Raw genomic sequence first — 26,560 nt, forward strand, 5'->3', positions numbered from 1 at the left:
ATTGTTGCATGTTTCGGCCGATTTGGATACATCAGGCTGTATCACCCGTCTTATTCCATGGCAGAAGCTCATGTTCCTTTTGGGAATTTCCCCACAGTATTGCGTCCCGCTTTTAACCCCGCTGAAGACACGGAGCTTGGAGCCTCCAAACACTGACAGCTGACCAGCGTATAGAAGAGACTGCTCAGTAACTCCTTAAGAAATGTGTGCAAATAGCTGCGTCTATAATAACAGTAGTTCGCTGGTAGCATACAATGACTTGTACTAGGTAGTTTGCATCCAGGTAAGAAATTAATGTATTTTGCAGTGTTGGGGAAAGTGTTGCTACTGTTCTCTTACACGTGCGGAGTACCTACCCTACTAATATCAACATCATGTAAACGGACATATGAACAGTGATCAAACAACACCTCTCGCTCTGTTTATTTGATCAGAGCTCAAATATAGCATTTGATAGAGAATGCGACCTGTAATAATGATGGTCTATCTATATGATGCTTACCAATCTAACCCGTAAAGAGATGAGCTACCATATGGAAGAGCAATACGACTTCTCCAATCTCCCCATTCTTAGATTGAGGACATCTCCAACATAGCTACACCATTAATATCACTAAAAGTAAAAACCCCAAATCTACCGTGGCTTTACATCAATCAGTCATCAAGCGAACAACCTGTGGCGTACATCAACTCCAGCCTCAATTCCAGGCCCCTTCTCCTACCCATATATCTCCTGCAGGAACGAGCGGGTCGATATCAACGGGTACTCTATCGCGGGATCGAGAAATCGTACGACCAATTTGCTTCTAGAAGGGTTTGACATGGCAACCTCGCTGCCCGATAGCGACTAGCTACTTTGTAGATGTTCAGATTGCCCAATGAGACCCACAGCCGTGATATCCACTACCACTACATATTCATTAGGATGTTGCAATCTTTGTGTGTCATACAAGATCTGGAGACAGGGTTTCATTAGAGTTAAACGATGTTTCAATGGTAGGCGCATGCTTTTCGCGACATATACCCTTATAGAGTGTAGAGTAGTGGTCACATCTGAGGAGGTTGATCTGGAGAGGCAAGTGTTAGTGGAAGCTCCACCTGTCAAAGACCCGTATGTAATAGTTTAAAACAACAGTAGCAAGTTATTTCATCATCTCGTTATCTACTAGATAATCACATGTAACATCTTATCAGTTGTTTACATCCGAGCCATTACATTACCCTAACTTACACTACTAAGTAGAAGCCGCCTTCTATAGGCGTATGTAACTCATTATCTTCTATAATTTCTCTATACCCAATTGAGGTACAAATATACTGACATGTCGACACTTTGGCTCCGAGACATCCGCATTAAACGGAGAGATGGCTCCTATCACTTTCATAGTATGAAGAGAGGACCTAGTTAAGATAATGGACGTTTCCATCTGCCATTATCTCGGTATCCATCAAGGTCCACCGGGTCTAGGAACCCACTCAGTGCCTTCCTCTAGCTCGGAGGCCAAGTAAGGCTAGAGTTAGCACCAGAGCTGAAGAGACATGTCAAGCCATTAGCTTGGCGTATTCTTCAATGTATATGTCTGAGGATTCAGAGGAACTCATCAACAGCTCAACTTGACCAACTAGGATATCCAAACGAATCACTTTCAATATAGAAGTGTACAATTTAAGCGCAGCATAGATGCCCCGGATCAATTTCCATGGGACTAATGCTTCTCCCCTCTAGTATAATCCTACGGCAAAGTTCACCCGGTGCTGAACTTAATCGCTCTAGGAGCTCCATTGTTTCTTCATTCCATTGCCGCCACTTGCTGCCATCAGAGAGACAGAAGATCTAAGCCCTTCTCAGCCATCGAACAACCGCACAAAGAACCAATTGACGGATCAAGACAACCCACTCGCTTGTGCGGGCACCAACAACATCGCGCCCTGTGGCTTCGTTCTCGCCAATGATCACGTCACATCGTATTATAGCCTCGAACTTGCCTGGTCCCCATCCCCATCCCGCCCATGCAGGTACTCCGAAATCAGCTTCCCCGCCCTCTCACCGAATCCGAATCTCCGAACCTCCTCTCCCGAGCCCCCGCAAGCCCCAAGCCGCGCGCGCCAGTTACAAAAAGCCCCTCAGCCCATAATATCCGGCAATCTCGCGCGTGCCAGGCCCCCAGGCTAATCCACCATTGAGAGCGATGCCCACTTCGCCGAATCTCCTCCATATTCGGCGTTGAACCCCTTGCGTAGCCGAGGCGCGTGTCCTGAAGCATACATGATACATGTATTGCAGAATTGCCGCAAATATACAGCCCGTTTGCCGCTCATGTTTGAAACAAGAGATGCCGCTGCAGCTTCTCGATTGATGATTATGCGTCAATTACAAAATCGAAAACAGATTGTGATGTGAGGCTGCGAGGCGTAAAGGAGCCCGCCCCAGCGAGACAAGTCCGAAGATATGAGGCCGTGCTTGCTTGCTACATCCCCGTCGGTCTTTCGGGTCAAGTTCAAGGCCTAGGCCGTCTCATGGATTCAAAAAAAAAATGACGCGTTATTTAAGCTAGAAGCCGGAGCAAGTGCTGTTGGTTGGATGCTAGAGAAGCAGAACTCGGAATCCCCCACGGAATGGTTGAACCTGGATGGGCCAGCTGACGGGGCGAGTGATGCTCAACTCGGGCTGACAAACAAGCCGGCAGAGCTCAACTCCTCACCAGTTTCCTTTTGTTCTTACTTTTTGCTTTCGTATCGTCTGTGGGTGAAACGATATTCTCATAAGCAATTTTGAGAAGCATGGAGTTGTACCATGGTATCTGTTTTCACGCATGTGCGTCTCTCATTGCTGACGATAATATATATCCGCAGCAATCGGCGGCCAGAATACCTCAAGGCGCCGTAAAAAAGGGCCATTTATCAACATCAATTGGATTACTAAATATGTAACCACACTTCGATCCGAGCTACTTGATGTATATCAACGATAATCCACAATACGCAACGAGATCACGGTGTTGAGCACTCTTTCGCGTCCGGACTCATTGTCCACTCATCTCACGGTGGTGCAGCAAACATATGGATATCCACAATACGGAACATGATCACAGCTTTGAGCACTCTCTTACGTCTGGACTCAGTGTCCACTCATCTCAAGATGTTGCAGCCAACATGTGAGGTGCCGTCCTCAGCCGCTATATATACGTTCACGCTCAGCACGCTTCCGACACCAAAGCCCCATATCTGTCCAGCTCATCAACATGACTTGTTCGAACCGTGAGAACGGACTTTGAGGACGGACTTTGCGTGAGTCAGTAACTCTGCATCATTACAAAGAAGTGAGTAACATGATGCAGTTTGCAACTCAGGAGGCAGAGTTGATGCGCCCAAGGCCTCCATCTCCTTTACCATACCGCCCTTTCAACCCGACATTATCGTGATATCACCGATATACGAAGAGACAAAAAAAAAAGGCTCGAACAAAGTGCCTTTGTTTGGAAATGATGAGCAGCCGTGCCTCCGCGTATGGATACGGTGCCGCAATAGCCGCAATTACGCTTCGTCTTTCACAGCCATCATGCACTACTTGTTTGCCATTACAAACTATTCTTCGTGGGATCTAATCTCGTATAAACAGAAGGACAAACCATTTTTTTTTTTTTTTTTTTTTTTTTTTTCCGTAGATTGGCTTTCGAAGTAGTAGCCACAGTCCTCGTTTGTTGTAAGATGGATAACGTCCGTAGGTACGAGTGTAATCCCAGTAGAGCTCGTCTAATCCATGAAATGTCCCCCTACGAGATCGAGAAATGAAACCTATTTTGTTCGTAAAAGCAGTGGAACCTTAGCGGTGCCCTTGATTATCTGTCATATTCTAGATCCAACGACCCGGCAACTGGATCCACAGAGCCATAAGCAAGACAAATATCAAGACTCAAAATAGTACTGGATCGCTGAGATCAGCAGCTTGAATACCGCAAATATTTGAGAAGAACACAAAACGAGATTAGGTGATCAGTAATGCAGCCCTACATAATGATCTACGATTAGTGATTTTCCAGTTTTGGAAGAACTCATCGAGTTGGACATTTTATATTGGCCTGTTACCCTGTAATGTTAATACTTTCATTCAGAGCTCTGTCTCGCTTAGAAGCCCTATTGTCAAGGGAACTAGTTTGTAGTTTATTTAGTTAAAACTATAATAAACCAAGTGTTGTTCATGCTCAGCCCATATGTTGAGTGTATTTGGTCGAGACATCGCGGGATTTGAACACGGAGTTATTATCTCCTGCTGGTCTGCGCACTTCACTCATCAATGTTGATGACTATTCTTCCGATTCAGGAGACTGGAATTGGATGTCAAATGCGGAATTCTGCTCGTATTCCAAATGAACAATCCTCCCTGGTAGTCAAAGTACGGGCAGAAAGCTCTAGAAAAAGCAGCGGTGAGCAGGGTTGATGTTGATGCCTGTCAGGCTGTACCAAGCCAGAGGCCTTATTTCAACATACTTCCATCATGCTAGCGAGAGCCGCGGAGAAAACACCAGCCAGTGGCGCCATGCGGCCGCTCGTATACTCGTTCTATATCAACTAGGATGACAAGGGTGCCGCCCGCCTATTCTGTCTTAGCCACCTCGTATTTGTGGCTCTCTTCCCAAGAGATCGTGGCGGCAATGCCTGCGGCGACGAGGAGCACGGGCCGAACAATCTGGTTCTTTGCTTTTCTAGATGCATATCTCCCGATGACAGTGGCGCAGGGACGGCTTTTGGGTTGACATGGCGCCGGCAACCGTATGCAGGATGAGCTGGAGATGGCCAAGGCGGGTGGGATTTGCTAATATTGCCGGCAGTTCGGGAAATAGGTCTGCATGTTTTATGGGACTTCGGATGCCAAGTATGCTTTCACACATACATAATAATAACGTAGTAACGGCATATGTAGGCTGAGTGTGGAGCATTCAGGAGAGAGGCTCACCGGGTGCTGTAGGTGAAACGTAGCACAACACTAACAGACGGAATCTCTCGTCCGGACTATGATGAATGAAGCAGTTCGTAGCGATTTGAGAAAAGGTCGTACAAGAAACGTGTCCCTCCTATTCTATTACCACATCACGTCCTTCCAGACAGAAAGACACCCGACGGGTCAGCCGTTTGTGATCTGCGGCTCCGATATTGCACACTCAAGCTAACTCAAGGCTCGGCACGGTCTTCCGGGTATAACGGCCGCTGCATATGTATGTTTGACATTGAAGCAGCCACCGTTGGGTCAAACTTTGGCCTGGTATAATTGCCGATGGGAGGATCGTATACGGCTGTATGCTATTCGTTTCTTTCCAAAGCCCAATCGGAATGGCCGTAGAAAGATGCTTGATTTGAAACGTGGCTAACGGCGTCAACGGAAGGTACGTGTAAACGGAGAATTGGGAAAGACAAAAAAAGCATTTATCGCAGTGAGGCCTCTCCTGGAGTACGATGAGGCTGGGATCATGGTTGGGCACCGAACGCCAGACAAATAAAATGCCATCAATCACAGCGACGATGCCATCAGCACTGCTCCACTGTCGACTCCTTATGCCTGCATGGAATCATTTTTCGACTTCACTCGGAGATGCGTGCGTGGAATCATGCTAGTGACACGACACACGGGAACGAAATACAGGTGTCAAGTACTCGTAATGGGCAGTGGCAGCTTTCAACGGCTGGTGTAAGTGGAATCCACGTCAGAGGGGCGGAAGAAGCAGGGGGATGCCGGCGATTAGGATGACGGGGCGGATCTTGTGGTGTTTTGGGTAAGAGTTGAAATTGCATATTCCATTTGTACGGAAGTATTATTAGAAGACAGCTTCCGATTACTAAGTGCCGAGGCGGTACTGCTTCAGGAAGAATTCATTGATATTCTCCATGTACATGTACCATTGTGACATGTTGATTGAGTTGAATAGCTGCTATATCGAATGTCAACATGCTTGCACTGAGTATATCAGATCATTCTGGAACAATTCATATTGTTGGGACAAAAAAGTGTTACCTGCTGCTGCTGTACACAAACCGCATGAAATCATGCAGGGCAGAATACGAGCATGACGATGCCAAGGGTACATTGCCGATCATCGAGATGTGGCGCACCCCGTCGGCATTTTAGCCTTGACCTGCTAGGGGCTTTAGGGCAAGCCTTGGTGCTTCTCTGCTCCCCTAAGCGGCCTAGGCGGGCGGCCGTGGCAGGCGACTTACAGGCATCCGGTCACGCGCGATGGCGCTGTGCTTTGGGGGAGTTATGGGAAGTTATGGGGATATTGGCTGTTGGCGAGGGGAAGCTGCTCCCTTGGCTTGAGGTGGCAATTCGCAATGCCCGTCTGAGGAGAAACAAAGACAGCACGGACGTACAAGGACAAAGCTGGATCCTGGGCTGATGACATCTGACGATCGTGGAGACTCGCAAACGGCTATATAGTCCAGCTTTGCCCGCCGTTGGAGACAAGAATCTCCTCTTCATCCAACAAGCCTGACAACTTACACCAACAAAGCCAAGTCTCCAACACAACACACAAACACCAACCACCAAACAAAACAACAACAATCTTCAAGATGTTTGTCTCTACTGCTGCTCTTCTTGGCCTTGTCGGCGCCGCCGCTGCCTCTCCCCTCAACATCGTCCCCAACTACCCTCCCGTCAAGCAGTCCACTGGCTTCCGCCTCGTCGTCAACGTCACCGACAAGGCTCTCGACTTCTCGCCCTCCGTCCAGGGCCTTTACGTCAACAGCATCCACGTCGGTGCTGGACTGAACGAGGTCGGCATTGGCTCCAAGAGCGACAACCCCGGCATCTTCTACCAGAACGGCACTTCCGCTGAAGGTCGCTTCAACGGCGTCACCACCATCACCGACCAGGGCACTCCCCTCTCTCCCTACGGCATCTCTCTGACTCTGGACCCCGACTCCAAGACTCTCTCTTCCGCCTATGCCAACGGCGGCCTTGGAACCAAGGGCATTCAAATCTCTCAGTTCCCCGAGGGTTTCCGCTACCTCGGACCTGAGACCTATGTCATCTGCAACGTGCCCCTTGCCTACTACCAGGGCACCAAGTTCAACGTCGTGAAGCAGGCCGCCACCACCATCAGCTCTACCGGCCAGATCGAGCACAACATCCCCGAGGGCTGTGTTCCCGTCCGTCTGCTCCCCGAGTGCGCCACCCTCGAGGACCTCCCTGCTGGATCCTACTCTAGCCACGAGTTTGCCATCAACTCTGACTGCTACGCCGATGTCGCCTCCATCAACTGGAGCCTGTACGGACCTTAGATGTGCTCTTGAACAGCATCAGCATCACCGCCGCGAAATACTCATGATTGACTTTGTTATTGGCATTTGGAAGCGAATGGTACCTTATAATATTAATAATGGTGTTACAGTACACGATATTGCCCAGAGCGTAGGGGCATATAAAGTAATATTAATCTAGATAGTAATACATTATCAACTTCTCATAATTTTTCCATATTCGCTCAGCTATCTTTGGTTTTTATGGTCAAGTCACACAATCATTGCATCTGAACTCATGCCTTTGCCCTCAGCCAGCACTCCAGCTTTTCGCAAAATAGAAACACACCCCGATACAACATCAGGCTTGACACCCTCTGTCTTGGCTGGGAAAGTCACAGTCTTGAGCCACTCCCTCGCATCCTCCGCCGAATAGTCCAAGTTCGTTGAGATGTACTCCACCGCCTCATCGTGGTTGGCATTGAAATGGGCCACGCCCTTATCCAGCTTCTCAAACAGGTCCTTTACGCGAGCATCCAGCCCTCCTCCCTGAGTAGTGAGCTTCGTCGACGCGACAATCTTCCAGCTGCTCCAGGGCGTGTAAATCTCGCCCACGCGGCGGATCTCGCCCGAGTCGTAAAACTTCTTGGACGTGAAGTGCTCCCACATGAAGAAGTCCGCCTCGCCCGAGTTGACGGCGTTGCGCAGCTTCTCGAAGGTGTTGAGGACGACGGTGTCGGAGAAGGGCTCCGCGCCGCCGGGGGTGAGCCAGCCGTTCTTGTCGGCGAGGACGTAGCCCATCACGTAGCTGCCGGAGCCGATGCGGGAGACGCCGATCTTGCCGCCCTTGAGGGATTCGACGGCGGTGATTTCGGGGCGCTTGGCTCCGGTTGAGATGGCCCAGCCTTATGGGTTTGTGTCAGTGCCGAATTTGAGTTGGGATCATTGTCATGTTGGTTGGATATATAAGGTACTCACAGAGGGGAGTCTCAACATAGGTTCCAACCAGGCGATATCCGCCATCTCCCTCAACGCCTTCCTTTCCGAGTCCCGCGATCCAAGCCTCTGTCAAACCAATGCCAATGTCAATCTCATCGGCTCGCAGGGCTGTAATCATGTGGCCGGTGCCTGACGGAAAGGGGATCAGAGTGGCATCGAGACCAAAATACTTCTGAGCAAAGTGCAGCGGGGTAGAAAAGTGCTCCGGCACGAATCCGATACGAAGAGGGGCGGCCATGGTGGTGAAGGGAGAATTGATATCACGAGCAGGTTCCTTTGGTTTGGTGAGTATAATTGATTTTGAAGCTCAATGTTTTGAACTACTTACGATGAAATGGTAGAAAGTGAAGGTGAGGATTTCTAAGCTGGGAATATTCGGTCACGCTGAGTGGGGTTGAAGTCATACATAATATGACGATTGATGAAATAAAGCTCTCACTGAGAAGACAACGGGCTTACTGAGCAACACTCGTTGAATTGGACTTTAATTTTTCTTATTTCTAAAACTAACATTATCCTTCAGTAGCTCATTTGCATTGCATTAGACATCTTCCAGTTCTTGTATTAGGTAGACAAGCCTCACTCTCATGGATCTCTTTTGAAGCAATTTCACTATAAACAGCCCCAGGTAGCATTTTCAGCCCCTCCATACCAGTGCCATCATTGGACGCATGTGAAAAAGCCCGTTATTCCCACAAGCAGCATTTCCGTTGCTCGCCCTGAGATGCGATTCGCTGTCAGCTCGGGTCATCATTCGCAACTTTAGCCCATCAAACGCGTCATTGCCCACGCATTTGTGCTTGTATGGCTGCTTCTCCCATCTGAGCACAGCATCACCAGTCTATTAGTTCGTCTCATCCGCGCACACCGAATGAACCATCTTGGCTTAGTCCTCCTGCAACTCAGAATAGACTCCTTGATGCTACGGCTTTATCCTGTAATGCCAATTCAGCCGCGTTCCATCAGCGCATATTTGTAGAATAAAGTGTGTCCATGTTAGTGTCCAACATGCAAGCGCCGAGCATCGCAGACCAGGATTGTGATCCACGTAGAGCCGAGCAGCTACGGATATCCACCCTTTATCAATCTCCCCCATTTTTTTCACTGCCCCTGTCAAATGTGCTCAACTCTTACTTGTAAGATGTAGTGGGCGCATTTGCTTTTTTCACATCATTTTCATTTCTTTTCTCTTCTTTTTAGTTGATGCGTAACCGGTTTTGCGCAGTCTTTTCTCCCCCATGTCGGACCTCGAGCTGGACACTGAGACTCCTGCGGATGCACCGCTCCTAGAGGAAAGCGAGCGCCAGCATGAGCCAATTCCCGCTGAGGATGAGGCGCCGCCTCGAATCCTCAAGGCAGCTCGCTGGCAGGTGAAGACGCCAAAGACGGCAGTCAGGATGTATGCCTTTTTGGAGTTTTTGATTGTTGCCAGCGGCATGATGTTGATGGTGCCCGTCTACCGCCTGATCGAAGACACTGTCTGCCACGTCTACTATCAAGACGACTCGCTGGATCTGATTGACGAGATGAAGTGCAAAAAGGATGAGATCCAGGCTCAGATGGCATATCTGCTTGGGTGGCTGGGGCTTTTCCACTCCATCCTGAGTGCGTCTCTGCTTTTTGCCTGAGTGAAAATAATGGCGCTTACTGACTTTATTCGCTCACACAATATATAGGTTTACTCACTACGTTTCCTTTTGGCTTACTCGCTGACAAGATTGGCCGCAAGCCGACGATGATGCTTGCCTACGGAGGCATGACCTTGTCGCCCATCTCTGGCCCGCTGCTGCTTGGAGTTGCCCAGCATGCCCTCCGCAAGAATCCTTACCTGCTCATGACCGGCTCGCTATTTCTGTTGATCGGTGGCGGAATCCCGGTTGTGCTAGCTATGCTCTTTGCAATGGCTGCTGATGTTAGTTCTGAGAAGGACAAGTAAGGGCATCCTCAAGAAATCATACACCATGGTGCATATCTATGCTCAGGGAACTGACTATCTACCCTTCTCTAGAGCTGCCAGTTTCCTTCAACTTACGTTTGGTGCCACGGCTGGTGGCCTCGCCGGCCCTCTCCTCACTGGATTCTTGATGGAAAAGTACGGCCCCTGGATACCCGTGATAGCCTCTTGCGCTAGTTTCCCTGTCATCTTACTGCTATTTTGCTTCATTCCCGAGACACTTCAGGTGGACAGAACGAAGAAGATGAGCGACAATGACGTGTCCATTAAGCAGCAAATAGTCACAAACTTGGCCGACCTCAAAGACGCCCTGGGCTTATTGAAGAACCCAAGCATCCCCCTAGTTCTCCTTACGTTTCTATTTCAGGCCGCACGATTTACAGCGTACACGAGCACAATTGTCCAATACGTTAGCACGCACTTCGGATGGCGACTTGCGGAGACCACCTTCTTACTATCTCCCTTTGGACTTCTCAATCTGACTGTGTTGGCCGTTCTGCCCAAGATTTCTGACATTCTCATGTCGCCCCGATTCGGCTACACTTCCTTTAACAAGGATTTGTTTCTTACTCGAACCTCTACAATTTTACTCTTTGTTGGCGCAATGATTGAGGGTTTCAGCCACAACATCTTCTTCTTCGTCATTGGCCTTTTCGTCGAGACCTTTGGAGCAGCCGCCAGTCCATTGGCCCGAGCCACCATAACACATTATGTCGAGCCTGAATTTGTGTCCCGCCTCTATGCTCTGGTTAGCACAAGCGAGATTATCGGTTCTTTTATCGCCGGCCCGGTGCTGGCGTGGTGTTTCGACCAGGGAATGAAGAGGAAGGGCATTTGGATTGGGTTGCCCTGGTTTTACATTGCGCTGTTGTCCCTGCTTACTTGGATTGGACTCATCTTTGTGCGGCCCCCGCCGGCAAAGAAGATTTCAGCCGAGCAAGATGGGGAAGAGGAGCCGATGAATCCTCATGAAGACTAGTGTATGAATTAAATGCTGCTCAACCAACAAGATGAGTGCAGTCGTGACAGTCTCCCGTCTAATCTCTTGGTTAAATTTGTAAGTTGCAGAGTAAAGATCAAAGTGAGCCTCATGATAAAGCAGCAGAGTCACAAAGGAGATTCCGTATTCCAACTGCATATACGAGTAAAAGTAACATAATGCTTGATAACCGAATTCGTCCCAATGCTGACTATCCAACATTTCACCTGCCTAAAATGGTGTCGGCCAACTACTCGATTAGTGCCGCGTCTCTCCATTTCGCCAACCAACCAACCGAACAGGAATTCGCCAGTCGACCCGTTAGTTACGCCTTAGGCCGCGCAACAATCACGCGGCCGCTGACGAGAACCCATTCAAGTTCCTGAAGAAAATAAGTTTAAACAAAAGATCCAATCCAATAGGCGGAACTCTCTTCCCCACAGAGCCCGGCCCCGGAACTAGAGCCGCCGGGCAACTACTCGTACGTGGGCAAACTACGGGGGCAAAACCCGAAGAGTCATACTGGACAAGCGAAGCTCTCTCTATCTGGATCCTTTGTAGATAACGACTAGGGTTGGCGTTGGGAGAGAAAAAAAGATGACCAGTTAGTTAGTTATGACTCGGAGAAGCTCTACGGGTACGTTTACCGTACCGTCGTCAGCACCGCTTCGCGATATGCTCCACGCCTGGATTGGATCTTTTGTTAGCTGGCGATTAGGCGGCGGCATACGTGCGTCTTTGATAGGTCCATAGATCCATTTAGGGAATGATTAGAAAGCTCCTTTTTGACTTTATTATAAACATTCAAGTCCCGCCTATTAATGATGTACTTTTCCTTCAGCCCTACAGTATAGACATCTTTAAAGAGAGTTGTGCGACGATGGAATTATTACGGTAATTTACAAATAAGTTGCAACTTTGATTTTAGAAATGATTCGCCACCGGTCTTACAACGCCACGGCGTGTGGTGATGGCTTCTTCGGCCCGGCGGTTTGGGCCGATGGCTGTCGAGGTGGCTTCGACTTTACACGTGCGACACGTCCCGATGAAATCCAGTGGAAAGCCATTCATTATACGCGGTTGCTGATTTTGATTTTGCTGTACAGTGTCGTTTGAAGAGAGCATCTTGTCCACGCTCCCCGCTGCTCTGTTTCTCCTATTATCCATTCCACGAGCCTTCTACCTCCTACGAACTCCCGACAAGGCGAAGCGGCGATCAGCTTATACACCAAAACTAGTCGGTTCACCATTTCTATAACTTCGAGGCTTCGTATCAGTATATATCTCTAACTATTTCAAAAGATCGCGTCAAGTGCATATGCAGGTATCCAGGTCGGCGCCCTTGCCATCGTCGCCTCTTCACGACTCATCAACACCAGATTTTCCCTCGCCGCCGCCATTCTCAACCTCATCGCCGCGTGCTGCATCGTTCTCCTCTCGCACATCGAACACGTCAAATCAATACGCCCATCTTTCCTCCTTACCTCGTATCTCTTCACGTCACTTCTTTTCGACGCTGCTCGGTTACGAACAGAATGGCTCCTGTCTGTGAATGTCGCGTATGCGGCAGTGCTATCTACTTCAACCGCTCTCAAGCTGGCTTTGCTAGTGCTGGAAAATGTCGAGAAGAGGAGGATCTTGGTAGACTCGAGCAAGGAACCGTCAACGGAGAGCACCAGCGGTCCGTTTAACCGCGGCTTCTTCATCTGGCTCAACTCGCTGCTTATTTCTGGCTGGGCTACCGTTTTGACAATGCACGACCTTCCCGCTATTTACGAGAAACTCTCTTCTGAGAAGCTGGCTGTTATTTTCACAAAGAGATGGGATAAGGGTATGTTTTCAGGGTCGACTGGCTTTACACATTTTTTCTCTTCATAACTGACGCATGTGAAGTCACCCGCGATGGACGAAAGGCATCCCTCTTTCTCAACACTGTCTGGATCCTCAAGCTCGAAATCGCTGGCATTGCTCTTCCTCGATTGGCTACGGTTGCCTTGACAATTGCGCAGCCCTTCCTCGTGTCCCAAGCGCTTCGATTTCTCGCCATGCCCAAGGACGATCACTCTGACAACATCGGCTACGGATTGATTGGTGCCTTTGCTCTCGTCTTTGTTGGATCAGCTGTGCGTTCATACTTCAATAACCAGAAATCTTCTTTAAATCAAGGCTAATTCATGAAACTAGATCTTGACGGCGTGGTACGAACACCTCACCTTTCGAGTTGGCGCCATGATTCGAGGAGGCTTGATTGGCCTGATTTACCGCAAGATGTTGAGGCTCTCGGCAAGCGAACTGAGTGAATCTTCAGCTGTTACGCTTATGGGCAACGACATTGAGACTCTAGCCGAGCGAGCAAACGCCTTGCTGATCGAAGGCTGGGCTAATACACTTACCGTCGGTATCGCCGTCTACATGTTGTACGCACAGCTGGGCGCTGTCTGTGTTGCTCCCATCGTTATGGCTATAGTATCAATCGTCTTGTGCTGGTTTATTGGAAAAGTCTTGGTCAAACGCCAGACAGTTTACCAGAAAGCAACACAGGCCCGCATCAACTTTACCTCTGAAGTGCTCGGCTCTATTAAAGCCGTCAAGATGCTTGGATATACTGAGCGTTTCACTGACCTTCTTGAAGACAAACGTGACCAAGATTTGAACGTTGGCAAACACTACCGACAAATGATTGTGTGGGCCAACACCGTCGGTAAGCTGATGTCTTGTCTCTTATTCAACCACTCCTTCCAAGCATTCCTAACCAATCTTTGTGATATTTGCCAGGAAACGCAAACGTCAGTCTTACCCAGGCTGCTACCTTTGGCGCCTACGCCATCGTCGCCAAACTCAGTGACAACCAGTCCTTCTCCGCATCACAGGCCATCACGGCGCTTTCTATCCTCAACGTCATGATCAACCCCCTCAGCTTCCTCCTCGGCAACATTTCGTCCGCTTATGCTGCATTTGGGTGTTTTAAGCGTATCCAGGAGTTTCTACTGCTTAACGAAAGAGTTGATAGCCGTGAGATTTGCGCACAACCGGGACTTTCAACAAAGAGCGAAGAAGCCGGGTCACAAAGAAGCAGTATTGAACTTCGCACGCTTGATCGCGATAACGAAAAAGGTGCCCGCGTCTCTATTGCTGGAGGAGATTTTGCCTGGAAGGAAAAGAAAGTGTTGAGCAACATTAGCGTGTCCTTCTCACAAGCACAATCGGGATCCCTCACCATGATTGTTGGTCCAATTGGTTCGGGAAAGTCAAGTTTGCTCAAGGCCATTCTTGGAGAAACATCCTCGACCGGCGGAAAAGTCTCGTTATCGACGCCCAGTATTGCTTTCTGCGACCAGACTCCTTGGGTGATGAATGCGACAATCCGGGACAATATTGTGGCTGAATCTGGGCACTTTGAGGACAAATGGTTCGATACGGTTGTAGAAGCTTGTGACTTGACTCAGGACTTTAGTCGGCTGCCAGAAGGAATTGCGACAGTTGTTGGAGACAAAGGAGTGAAGCTCAGCGGAGGCCAGAAGCAACGACTTGTAAGTGCATTTAATCTATTGATTCGTATGGACTTATAGGAGGCTAACTACTTGCAGGCAATTGCCCGTGCCATATACGCTCGAAAGCCGGTAGCCATCTTTGACGACGTCTTTAGTGCTCTGGATAAGGCAACGGAGCGTATCGTATTTGCTCGTGTATTCAGCAAAGATGGCCTCCTCCGACGCAGTGGCGCAACAGTGATTCTTGCCACACACTCTGGTAAGTCTTAGCACTAATATCATTAAGAGTATCGGAATAAGACTCTAAACAACATCTCTAGTTCATCTTCTGCCCAGTTCCGACCACATCATCGCCCTAGGACAAGACGGCCAAGTCATCGAGCAAGGAACTTTCGCAAAGCTTCAGGAGAGCGGCAAATACGTTCAGAGCCTCGACGTCACAGATCCTCATTCCGACAGCGACAGCGAAACTGCTTCTAAAAAGGACACCGAAGAGATTGAAAAGAGCATTGAGAGCATCGAGGAAGAAGAAGTAGAGCAAGAAATGGTAGAGCAAGGGTCAGTTTCAAGTGACCGCAGCACTTTCAAGTACTACTTTGGCGCGATGCGACCCCTTAGTTTGGCTGTTGGTGGTGCATACGTGGTCGGGCAGGCATTTTCGTCGACTTTCAGATGTGAGTTCTTCTTTATAGATCAACTATTCGTCTCAACGCTAACGAATTTCTGTAGCTGTTTGGCTTACATGGTGGGGTGACGGTCGAGGACGCTCAAGTAACGATGTCGGATACTGGTTGAGCATCTTTACAGTCATGGCCGTCATAGAAGCTGTGCTTATTTCTCTGGCAATCATGTAAGTTCAAGCTTGACTAACAAACTTACACATACTGACAACGTATTAGGCATTTTTTGATTATCCTTGGACCAGCAGTCAGCAAAAAATTCCACAGCAGAATCTTGAACGCAGTCATGAAGTAAGTCCTAGACTCGAAGCTGGTTTGCTCTTCAGAGCGTTGGAATTAACATGGTATCAGGGCTCCCATGTCGTTTCTTTCTAATTCTGAAACTGGTTCACTCATCAACAGGCACGTTTCCCTCTACAAGAACCGCCCGTCAGTGGTGCTAACTCGTCATCTTGAAAATAGATTCAGTCAAGACTTGCGTCTGGTAGACATTGACCTTCCTGTCGCCCTCGCCATCTTCCTTTTTGGTAATTCCTCCTTTACACATACTCGTAATTAAACTTACGATGACAACTAACTTGATATTACAGATATATCAACTTGTATCGGTGTAACAGGGCTGGCAGTTGGAGCCGTCGGCTATTTCGCCGCATCCCTGCCCTTTGTCATCATCGTCCTCCTCATGATCCAACGCTTCTACGTCCGAACATCTAAGCAACTCCGTATTCTAGAGTAAGCACTGCTCAACATGTCATAAAGCATAATGAACTAACCATCTACTCTCAGGATCGAGCACAAGGCACCGCTATACTCCCACTTCCTCGAATCCATCAACGGCCTCGCAACAATCCGCGCCTTTGGCTGGACTGTCCCCTACTCGCACAAAAACCTGTCCCTTCTCGACAATGCACAAAAGCCTTCTTATCTTCTCAACTGTATCCAGCGATGGCTCACCCTCGTACTCGATCTCGTGGTCGCAGTCCTCACCGTTCTGCTTGTTGTCTTCGCCGTCGTCCTGAGGGGAAAGCTTAACCCATCCCTCCTTGGTGTTGCGCTCGTCAACATGATGAGCCTGGGTCTCAATCTCAAGGGCATTATCCTCGCGTGGTCTCAGCTGGAAACATCGCTCGGAGCTGTTACTCGTATCAAGACCTTTGAAGAAACTACCCCTTCAGAGCTGTTCCCCGAAGAAAACTACACGCCCCCTGAGGAATGGCCTGCTCAAGGCTCTCTCGAATTCGTCAATCTATCCGTACAATACGAGTATGGATCCTTTAACCTCACCCCTTTTACATCAAAAGACCAAGAAGCTAATTTCTCATCTTCCACAGCTCAACATCCCACCCCGTCCTCCAAAATATCTCCATCGCCATCAAGCCCAGTCAAAAGCTCGGCCTCGTTGGCCGCAGCGGCAGCGGCAAAAGCTCCCTCATCCAAGCCCTCTTCCGCATGGCCAACACCCCCGCCGGCCAGATCCTCCTCGACGGCCAGGACATCGCCAGGGTCCCCAAGCCCCTCATCCGCCAGAAGCTCAGCTGTCTCACCCAAGATCCTTTCCTCTTCACAAACACGATCCGGTTCAACGCCGATCCCCTTGGCGTTCACTCCGACGATGCTATTGTTAGCGCTCTGCAGCGAGCTGCTATCTGGGATGTCATCACTTCTAAAATCGACGCGGATAAAAATCCTCTTGACGAGAAGATGGACGAGAATTTCTTCTCTCACGGACAGAGACAGCTGTTTTGTCTTGGAAGAGCACTTCTGAAGAAGAGCAGCATCCTCATCCTCGATGAACCAACGAGCAAGTATGTTTCCCCAGCCCTCAACCTTACAACCCCAGCAAACAGAAAAGCTAACCATATACACACAGTATCGACAACCAAACCGACGCCCAAATCCAAGCTGTCATCAAATCAGAGTTCAAAGACCGCACAGTCATCATGATTGCGCATCGTCTCGACTCATTACTCGATTTCGACACAATCGCCGTTCTCGAAGACGGAGCGCTGGCGGAGATTGGCGCCCCTGAGGAACTGCTCTTGAAGGGCGGTGCTTTCTCGAAGCTTTACGCTTCCGATAAAACAAACAAGAGGAGGAGTTCAGACGAAATTTCACGAGAATAAACGGTCCTCGCTGTACGATTACGAGTTTACGAATCTAATTAGAAAACCATAATTAATCTACGTTTAGTAATAGCCTTGATAGATTTATAACAGAATTATGAAAAATATATAAACTTCTATATTGATGTGGAATATCCAAAAGCTGTTCCTTCCAGGGTACACACTATCAAGATAATCTACGTAATCCAAATAATACGCCTTGCTATGTCCGTATGCTATTATCATCGCCAACATTGTGCAAATCCTCCAGGGATCGAACATTCAACACAAAACCCTCATATTACTTCCGTATCAACGCAACATATATGTAAGATCAGGAATGTCATTTAAAAGTCTGGCCACGGTCTCCTCATCCGCAATACTCAAGCTCGGTCTTGGGGATGATGGCTGGACAAGCGACGTGTCAGCAGACATGGTATGGGTATGGCGAGTAGGTGTGACTTGAGGTGGTGTCATTGGCTTGGAGAGAGGGCTGGGGAACGATGGTGTCAAAGGCGTCTTGCCCCCTCGTTTAAAAGGTTTGCTGAGTGTCTGTCCCAAGTGCCATGAAAAGGGCCGCTTGCTCGGAGCTTTTTCGATCTTTGATGCAAGCAGATTGGGACTTTCATACACCGTTTCAAACTGGAGGGAAGACTGAGGAGGGATGCTGTGGCGGTTGCTGACGGTGTCTTCGTCCTCAAATGACATGGTAGTGGTCGGTGTAGCAGTCATCATCTCGCCCCAGTCGTCATCGTCCTCTTTGTTGATGGGGTAAGTGGGAGGAATCTGTATTGGCGAGGGAATATGCGCCCGGGTATGCTGAGGCGGCGGATCAAGAGACAAGGATTGCCGAGCTGAGTCCGCTTTGGGTTCTTTAGGTGATTGCGCTTCTTGTGCATCTGCTCGCGCGAGCTCATTGGCTAAAGGATGTCTGGAAGCCGCTGGCGATGAAGGACCGCTGCTAGCCCAAGCGAATGACGATGTAGTAGGCGATGCGACTGGCGATTGCACGGTCAAAGATGAGTTTCTCGAATGTCTTCCCAGGAACTCTCCAATTTCCACTTGAGGTGCTGGTGAATTCCAGTTGAACATGACTGCACCTGATCCACCTAGTCGTCTTCCCAGAACCACGCGCCCAGTAATAGAGTCTTCTTCCATCCATCTCCTCACAGTCTGGGTGGTACGCTCTCGAATTTGTGACTTGGACCAGCTAACGCGTACATAATTCTCATCGCCTCCCAAATCGTGCTTCCTCTTCGACCCATAACGGGAGATTCGGTACCACGCTCTGCGTTCATTGCTTGGAGCAAAAGCGTCGTCGATGATGACGTCTGGAACAAGTTCTGGTTCTGTCTTGATGGGCGGCGTCGATGGAAACAGATCGTCAAGCTTGGTAAGATCAATGGGAAAATGAATCTTTGACGTCTGGGATGCAGGGCGTGCCACAACGTCGGACTCGAAAGGAGTGTTAGATGCTTGCCAGACGTTGGGTTCGCTCACAGTTGGGACTGGCGGAATATCATCCCACGGTTCCTGCTGCTGGCGCTCATTTTCAGCGACAGCCTCGCTCTCAACGTCCAATGGAGGTGGGACGATTTCTTGTCCCGAAATGACTACCTCATCCTCAATCACTCTAACAGGTGGAACTGGTTGCTGTTCATCTTCTACCTCAACGCTCTTCTGCGGAGCAAAGGCTTCCTCTTCCCGAGCAGGCTCCTCGGCCGTGAATAGCACCTCATCTTGCTCTTTGTCATCGACAGCACTAGGTACTGGTGCTTCAGTGTCAGGAGAAAAGTCTGGTTGTTCGAGTTGGATGGCCGCAGGTACTGGTGCTCCAGTATCAAGAGAAAAGTCTGGTTGTTCAAGTTGAATAGCCGGAATCACCACCTCGGCTGCCGGCGCTTCCGGCGCTGCTTCAACAAGCCATGCCTCGTCCGTGGCATCAATATCCAAAGGTGGCACCACGACAGGGATATCATTCTTTAAATCCTCCTCTTTCTGTAATTCATGTTCATCCCCAAGGCTAATTGCAGAATCCACGACTCGATCGTCGCCCGAAGCCTCTGAAGCTCTCCTCTCCCTGGGTTTCCTTTCGTCATTTTCCAGCGCTGTCGTGTCCAATCGTTTCAAAGCCACATCTTTCCAGGGATCCGGCGATATCGATCTCACCGACGGTGCGCCTTGCAGCGGCTTCAGCCCAGGGCTTCTCCCCCATCCGGGGCTTTCCTTACCGCTGCCGCTAGCATCACCGCCATTCCACCCGCCCCAAGCATCGTCGTCTTCCCATGCCGGTGACCGCGATCGCGACGGTGGCGCTGGCGAACGAGAGTTTCGTCGGGGGAAAAGATGGTCGGCTGAGAAGTGCGCATTCTGGGGCGCGACTGGGAGTTCTATCTTAGCCGGAGAGTCTGCAGCCCACGGCGAACCCCACGGATCTTCCATTCCAGGCGACTTGGCATGTCGCGTAGAGATGGATTGATAGAGGCAAGAGTCGATGCGTCAAGAAATATTGTTATAGCGTGTTTATCATGAGCTGTGTCGCAACATTGCGAATCTGTGCAATCAGGGCCGCTGGTCCAATTTCGCTTCTCCTGGAACGACAATCAATGTCCCTTTCCCAGGATAAGACGGAATAAACAAATAGGAGCCCGTCGAATCGGCGATGCGCAATCGAATGGCGCAAAAGTAGGGCGGAAGCTGCGGTGGTGATCTAGAAAGACCAATAAAGTTCTCACCTCATCATTGCCTGCACAGCGGAGCCGTGCTTATTGTTTGGTTGGCTGTAGTAAGGCTGGAAGTTGGAAGAGAGAAAAAGAATGGAAGAGGATCTGGGATGGTACAGAGTGTTCTTGGCGGTCGCCAATCAGTGGACACACGACTCAGACAGGGGGTTCAGGGACCTGCCTTAGCGAATTGCTTGATATTTTGCCCCCGCGCTCCGCGTCATCCTTGCATGCACGTAAAAGGGTTCAGCGGCTACAGTACCAAGCATCATGGGCTGTTAACAAATTATCGATATCAAGAGGAATGAATATTCATTGAATGCTATGATGCAGCTCTCTCGAATTAAATGCCTTTGCTTGCCACTGTTCAGATGCTGTACATGCTCCAACTAGCACAATGTATCTATGTAATATACCTCCCTCAGCCATGCGAATAATATACCCCAGCCCAAAGCTTGCAACCAGCTTGGGAAACCCTCAAAGCAACCAGAATGACCTATTATCGTCCAAAGAACTCCATGCTAAGCCGATTATCATCAATCGTAACGGAAGATTGTCGCCAGCGAAACCACCCAAAGAGAAAAACACCTCACAGAGTAATCTCATGGCCAGGCTTCAGCTCCCACTCCTTGGCTCGGCCGGCACCTTTCTTCTCTGCAACATGCTCAATCGTGTTCTTGACTTCCAAGCGTGAAGCACTATCCTTGAACTGATGGAAGATGAAGTCGACGATGCCGACCTTAGAGAGAGCCTTGTTGTCTAAAATGGCTTGCTTGATTTCGTTTAGAAGTTCGGGCTTGACAAGTTTACCTGGGGTTGAGGTGGAGCCAGCAGCACCTCCCAAGGCGGCAAAAGCGTTCGTTGGAGCAGGTGGGGGAGCCTTGGCATCGTTCTCGGCTTTGATAGCCTTCGGAGGTTTGCTCTTGGCAGCCTTGCTAGGCTCCGATTCCCAGTATTTAGTAGAAAAGGGATCAATATCCCATAGCTGGTTGAGACCCTCTGAAGAGCGTGTTAGCAGCAGGACTCAAATTTCAACTCGATGAATAGTCCGAAACTTACCATGAATGAATTCCATCTTGCTGTCATTCAGAGCTGGGACTGTGCCTTTCCGGTTCTGGTTCTCAAAGCATGGGCCCGTAATCTCGGGCTTCAAGGTGTCGGCAAATACTCTTCTAGAGAGGCCAACATCTTCGGAATCATCCAGAAAACCGTCCATATCATCCTCGTCATCCAACTCCTCTTCTTCATCCTCCAGGTCGAGATCCTCGCCTTCTTCCTCGTCCTGCCATTCAGCTTCCGAGTCATAGTCGTAGTCGAGTGGCAGCCGACGGCCCGTTGATTTTCGTGCTAGTTTATGCATGTTTCCTTTGCCAAGAGCAAAGGGCTTGAAAGTTACTGTACCGTAATAGGGAGGACGCACATCCTGTGAGAAAGCAATCACTTTCATAGGGATCTTGCTCAGCCCGGCCTGAAATTCTGCCAAAATCTTGCTAGAATCTGCACTACCACTCTTGCCAGCATCTTGCGAAGCCTTGTAAGCTGTCTCCATCAAATGCCGGACTGGCTGATGCAGCTTGCCACGGGGTGTAGGGAGACTGGAAAAGGAGAATGCCTCTCGAGGGTCGAATTTCGGAGGAGCACTTTCGCTGCTCTGGCCTGCAACATAGTCGTCCAGGATTTTTGATTTCGCTTCTCGAGTCGTCTCATCCATCTGGCATGCCATCGGCGCTAGTAGAGTGTTTTCTTTGACGAAAAAAGGTTTGAACATCTTGGAGTATTCCGATACTGTCTGTTTCTCGACCACCGAGGAACTGGCCTTTGCGGGGCTGTTTTCTTTAGCCACATCCTCTCCTTCGGGTTTCTTGGGAGTGCTGGGGATCTTGAAGAAGCTGCCCAGTGTTTTCTGACTTCTGGCCTTGCGCTCAGCTTCCTCCTCCTTCTTTCGCTTCTTGTCGGCCTTGACTCGCTCCTCTTCTTCTTTAACCTTTCGCTTCTCCTCCTTCTCCTTTGCTCGTGCCGCTTTCTCTTCTTCTTTTTTAGCCTTGTCCGCAGCCTGTGCTGCTGCCTTCTCCTCACGTTCCTTCTTCTTCTCGGCAAGCTCCTTTTCTCGGACTTCCTTTTTCTCAGCAAGCTCCTTGTCTCGTGCTTCCTTTTCTGCCGCTGTAAGACGTTTCCGTTTCGGCGGTGGGTTCATGTCTGCGGAAGGCTTTGAGTCTGATGTTGGTGCAGAGGTCCCAGAGATGTCTAGTTTTGCAACGGCTTTGGCCGGTGATGACAGTAGTGGGTCGCGTGCTACTGTGTCATCTCCAACTTCCGATAGGGCAGGCGATGATAACGGTGAAGATGGAGGTGCTGGTAAATATTTAGCATCTTGTGCTGTGATTTAGCAATGTGTGAATCAGGGTTTGTGCTCACAGTCATTGTTAGGCTCTCGAATATCCATTGGTGAGATGTTCTTAACATCTTCAGCGGGATCAGCTTTCCCCGACTCGGCGGAGAACTCGTGGTGACTTCTTTTGCGCCCAGAGGGCTCCGGCTCCCTGGCGTTATGTGACACCTCAAGCAGAGGCATTGTGGTCCGAATTGCGGTTGAAATGGATGTATCTTTCTCGGGATTGCGTAGAAACTACCTTCACCTGTGGAAGAGACCCTGGCGTTGCATTCGGCGTGCAGCTGAGCATGTGTCTGCACAAGGATCGGAGAGGAGGGGGCGATGTGCAGCGGTGCAGAGAAGATCTAGTGAATCGAGACGCAAAAGTGGAATGAAGCAGACCAGGGAGAGAAAACGAAACTGATTCTAATTGCTGTTCAAACAAAGGGAACGAGGGGCGCGTGGTCACTTTGACGATGCTAGAGGCTGTGATGACTTGATGTTGAATTGGATACTCGATACAATTTAGTGCGGCGTCGCGATAGCTCTGAACGCGTTAATTTGGCGCTTCCCACTTTGGAAGACGCGTTAATCGCTATGGAGAAGCGCAGGCAGCAACGGCTAAAGGCCGGGAGCTGAGTTAGCGCTTAAGTGCCACAAAGATAAAGGTATATGGTACTGAGTGATACCGCATAGTTGAGGCTGTGGAGTATGTACTAGCTACTCTCATTCTATCCTTCAAATTGGCAATGGCATCTCACAAGACTGGACGAATACTCGCAGAATCAGGGCTTTGTGCTACCCTCATCAAAACTCCAAGACGCTGTACGAAATAATTGATGCCGAGATACAGCAATTATCTGAAAAATGGAGTTCTATGACTTGCGAATCGACCACTAGAGTACCTAGGTAGCCTCACACGACACCTATAAAGTTTGAATCACATGAAAAGAGCGTCACGCCCCTTTTAAGTTAGAGTTCCACACATGACACCAAGCAGAATGCCATATCAAAACTATATGTTGAAACTAAATGAGCCATGAACACAGAAAAGTGTATATTCGCAGAGTGCCCAAGTTAACTCGCAGAGAAAATGCTCTTTCCTAGCCCTGGCATGTAAAACACCCCAGTGTCCCAGTTCCCACCATGCAAATGTCTGAGAAAATCGATGACGACAGGATTGCCAAACTGATTCATGCAAATAAATTAACATCCAGCATATCAAAAAAGCATTCAACACCAGATTGGAAAATCACCCGACGGAGAAAAAAGAGTATTAACATATTAACCATTACGTCATATTATCTTCTTTCAACTGGCCTTTCTCGGGCACGTCAAATGTACTTTTTCTCCCATTTCTCACATCTCTCCCGTTATCGGCCCCGTCTCAGCCGCCTCGCTCAACCAGCAAGCTTAATCCCAGAAGCGAAGGTGTATTAGACAAGCAAACAAAATATAAAGCGTAAAAAAGACCTTATTAGCGACTGTACTTCCCTCCTCCAATGCCCAAAGTGATATCAAGATATCCAAACGCCTAACAATGCGGGTAGTAAAACTATAGAAGAACAACGAGAGAAGTAGAAAAAATGATAATGCACATGAACGATTGTGAATTTGTAGTTGTTGTTGGTGATGATATTGATTAGGAGATAACGAATGGCAGGCAATTGAGATGGCGTTGTCCGTTGTCGCGTAATAATGGAATGGTGTATATGCGGAATGTGTAGATGTCGAAAACAAAGGGTTTTCAATCAGGGTTGGCAATGTAAAGGCGCTGGGAGGTCAGGGTGGCTGTTCGCTCGTCGACACTTCCTCTTCTCTTCAGTTCCTCGGGAGACTTGACGCTCTTTTCTCTTGTCAGGGCAGAGTGCATCAGCGACTTGCTCGCAAGTCTTGGGGCCGCTCCCAGTTCGCCGACATTGTCTGCGCGCTCAGCGCTGCTGCCGCTGTGCGTGCTCTGAGCTCTTCCGCTGGCGGCATCGTCAATGATTGGCATAGTGTCCTCTGGCTGCTCAACCAAGCTTCCAGCCCTTTCTGGAGTATCGCCAGGACTCCATCGCCGGCCGCTTTGGGATCCAGTTCCGGTGACAGTGCCTCCAGAGGCCCTGTAAGAGACGTTGCGGCGGCTGCTGCTACCGATGCTGCTCCGTCCGCTGCTGCCTGTCCTGCGGTGGTGCGAACTCGACGCAAATTCCTCCTCGCTGCTCTCGCCCTCGACTTCAGTGGCGCTGAGTCGCATGGGTACTCCTCCAACACCGACGTGGTTTTCGTTGGCATATCCAACCACGGGCAACTTGCCGTGATGCCGGATCTTGGCAGCGACCTTTGTGGTTGCGCTTATGCCCGTACTTGTGCGGCCACCTGACGAGGAACCAGCTGAGCCAGTTCCCCGGTTAGCCCCGCTAACCTCCAAGTTGGCGCGCATCTTGGCAGCTCGCTGTTGAGCGAGTATCCGAGGGTCCTCATACTGGGCGCGATCGCACCATACCGTTGCCTTTTGTTTGCGCAAGAGAGCCACATAGCCAGATGCCTGGGGTTGGCCGAAGGAGCGGTTAGAGATGGACCGTCGCAGGTCCGAATTGGACGACGTTCGGTACGCGGCGGGCGGTTGTATACTCGAGTTGCTGAAGGTGCTCACTGAAGGCGATCGCCGATTGAACTGCTGGCTCGACATTTGGTGCGACAAAAGCATGGGCGGGGGATGCTGAGGTTGCGCTGGAAAGACGTTGGAAGAGGTTGTCCTCGAGCGGGAATGGCTATAGACGTTGCCCGGGTCCATTTTCCTGCTCGGTGAGCAATAGCCTGGCTAGCTGAGAGGCACGCTGTTCCCTCCCCGGTTTGCTGTTTGGAAGAGTCTCTCGGGAGGGAAGGGAGAAAAGTGGTTTTTGAGTTCTCAGCGGGGGGACAGTCCGCGGATCGAGTCAGTCTCCGCGCCACAGTCCCGAATCGGCCGATGCCCTCGACCGCGAGGCTCTGACCGAACAAAGAAGAAAAGGATGATAAGGCAAGACTATGCCCGTGAGGATAGTCGAAGAAGAGGCGCGGGCAAGAGGAGGCCAGCCGCACGAAATGATATTGGCCAAGAGGATTGTAAAGAAAAAAGGTGGGAGGGAGGGTGAGATATTTGATGTGACCTGGCGTGGAGCCTTGAGTGGTTAGCGCTGCAAGTCCCACTGCAGAGCCCAGAATGGCACCAGACGGGTAACCGCCAGGTTTTGGCCAGCTGAACCAGCTGTGGTTGGGGGGATGGCGCTACCGGGCCTGGAGAGGGGGAGGGCTGCAGGAGGGCCTGGAAGGCAACTGGCCGAGTGCCAGTGCCGGAGCAAGTACCTGCACGTGCGTGGAGAATGCACCTGAATTACATGTACTACTGCTGTAGGCTACTGCTGCTGCTACTCCGTTTACAGTAAACAATCATTCGACGACGCTTGACGTAAGATATCCGAACATCAAGATACCTATCTACTAAACCACATCGCGATCTCTGAAAGGATTGATGATGATCATGACGATTCAGCGAACAAGGAAGCGCCAGCGCAGCGAGTCCTCGTACATGGGATCGTATTCCTCTCGGCCACTTGCGGACCGTTAAAAAAAAGAGCACAAAGGAAAAAAAAGGCAAAAAAGAGATTGAGCACAGAGGGGCTGCCCCCCTCGCTAGCTGCCCCGGTGGTGAGAAACATCTGCAGCCCACGCGCGAGATGGCCCGCTTGCGACATGGCGTGTTTAGCGCTGGCACAACTAGTGTTGAGCTTACCTAGAGGATGGGATTAGTGGGAATTTGAATTTGGCATCGACCTGATGGGACAATTGCCAGCTTGGATGGAGTAGAGGGGGAAAGAAAGTGGACAGGGGGTTCTAGGCCATAAGGCTCCGGCGTCGATGATGACGATGATGAATGATGCACAGAGCAGAGCGTAGCACTCGCTACGGAGCGCATGGTGCTAGGTAGGATTGATGTCGTGGATGGTTCTTTGCGCCTTTATTATCTAATATCTACTAAAGTAATTTGAAGTCCAAATATTGAA

General features: G+C 49.7%; 7 protein-coding genes across 7 annotated transcripts; 3 read left to right on the forward strand and 4 right to left on the reverse strand.

Moving 5' to 3' along the window:
* Positions 1–6,564: 6,564 nt before the first annotated feature.
* On the forward strand, positions 6,565–7,275 carry T069G_00361 (uncharacterized protein; the record flags this gene model as incomplete). The annotated part of the gene is made up of 1 exon (XM_056167571.1): positions 6,565–7,275. The coding sequence occupies one exon, from the start codon at positions 6,565–6,567 to the stop codon at positions 7,273–7,275; it is 711 nt and encodes a 236-aa protein (XP_056032887.1).
* Positions 7,276–7,506: 231 nt separating this feature from the next.
* Positions 7,507–8,470, reverse strand: T069G_00362 (uncharacterized protein; the record flags this gene model as incomplete). The annotated part of the gene is made up of 2 exons (XM_056167572.1): positions 7,507–8,138; positions 8,212–8,470. 2 exons carry the CDS (start codon positions 8,468–8,470, stop codon positions 7,507–7,509), a joined length of 891 nt encoding a protein of 296 aa, XP_056032888.1.
* A 1,000-nt stretch (positions 8,471–9,470) lies between these two features.
* On the forward strand, positions 9,471–11,165 carry T069G_00363 (major facilitator superfamily domain-containing protein; the record flags this gene model as incomplete). The annotated part of the gene is made up of 3 exons (XM_056167573.1): positions 9,471–9,837; positions 9,909–10,164; positions 10,241–11,165. 3 exons carry the CDS (start codon positions 9,471–9,473, stop codon positions 11,163–11,165), a joined length of 1,548 nt encoding a protein of 515 aa, XP_056032889.1.
* Positions 11,166–12,095: 930 nt separating this feature from the next.
* T069G_00364 (ABC transporter domain-containing protein) lies at positions 12,096–17,459 on the forward strand (the record flags this gene model as incomplete). Its single annotated transcript, XM_056167574.1, has 17 exons — positions 12,096–12,195; positions 12,272–12,402; positions 12,468–12,996; positions 13,059–13,288; positions 13,350–13,866; positions 13,941–14,279; positions 14,364–14,695; positions 14,753–14,915; positions 14,977–15,330; positions 15,386–15,506; positions 15,556–15,627; positions 15,688–15,738; positions 15,799–15,863; positions 15,927–16,068; positions 16,123–16,599; positions 16,668–17,141; positions 17,207–17,459. The coding sequence occupies 17 exons, from the start codon at positions 12,096–12,098 to the stop codon at positions 17,457–17,459; spliced, it is 4,350 nt and encodes a 1,449-aa protein (XP_056032890.1).
* A 291-nt stretch (positions 17,460–17,750) lies between these two features.
* Positions 17,751–19,880, reverse strand: T069G_00365 (uncharacterized protein; the record flags this gene model as incomplete). Its single annotated transcript, XM_056167575.1, has 1 exon — positions 17,751–19,880. The coding sequence occupies one exon, from the start codon at positions 19,878–19,880 to the stop codon at positions 17,751–17,753; it is 2,130 nt and encodes a 709-aa protein (XP_056032891.1).
* Positions 19,881–20,750: 870 nt separating this feature from the next.
* T069G_00366 (chromatin assembly factor 1 subunit A domain-containing protein) lies at positions 20,751–22,733 on the reverse strand (the record flags this gene model as incomplete). The annotated part of the gene is made up of 3 exons (XM_056167576.1): positions 20,751–21,160; positions 21,221–22,513; positions 22,577–22,733. The coding sequence occupies 3 exons, from the start codon at positions 22,731–22,733 to the stop codon at positions 20,751–20,753; spliced, it is 1,860 nt and encodes a 619-aa protein (XP_056032892.1).
* Positions 22,734–24,279: 1,546 nt separating this feature from the next.
* On the reverse strand, positions 24,280–25,311 carry T069G_00367 (uncharacterized protein; the record flags this gene model as incomplete). Its single annotated transcript, XM_056167577.1, has 1 exon — positions 24,280–25,311. The coding sequence occupies one exon, from the start codon at positions 25,309–25,311 to the stop codon at positions 24,280–24,282; it is 1,032 nt and encodes a 343-aa protein (XP_056032893.1).
* Between the last annotated feature and the right edge of the window lie 1,249 nt (positions 25,312–26,560).

This window comes from Trichoderma breve, chromosome 1 (genome assembly GCF_028502605.1).
Source record: "Trichoderma breve strain T069 chromosome 1, whole genome shotgun sequence".
Lineage (NCBI taxonomy): Eukaryota > Fungi > Ascomycota > Sordariomycetes > Hypocreales > Hypocreaceae > Trichoderma > Trichoderma breve.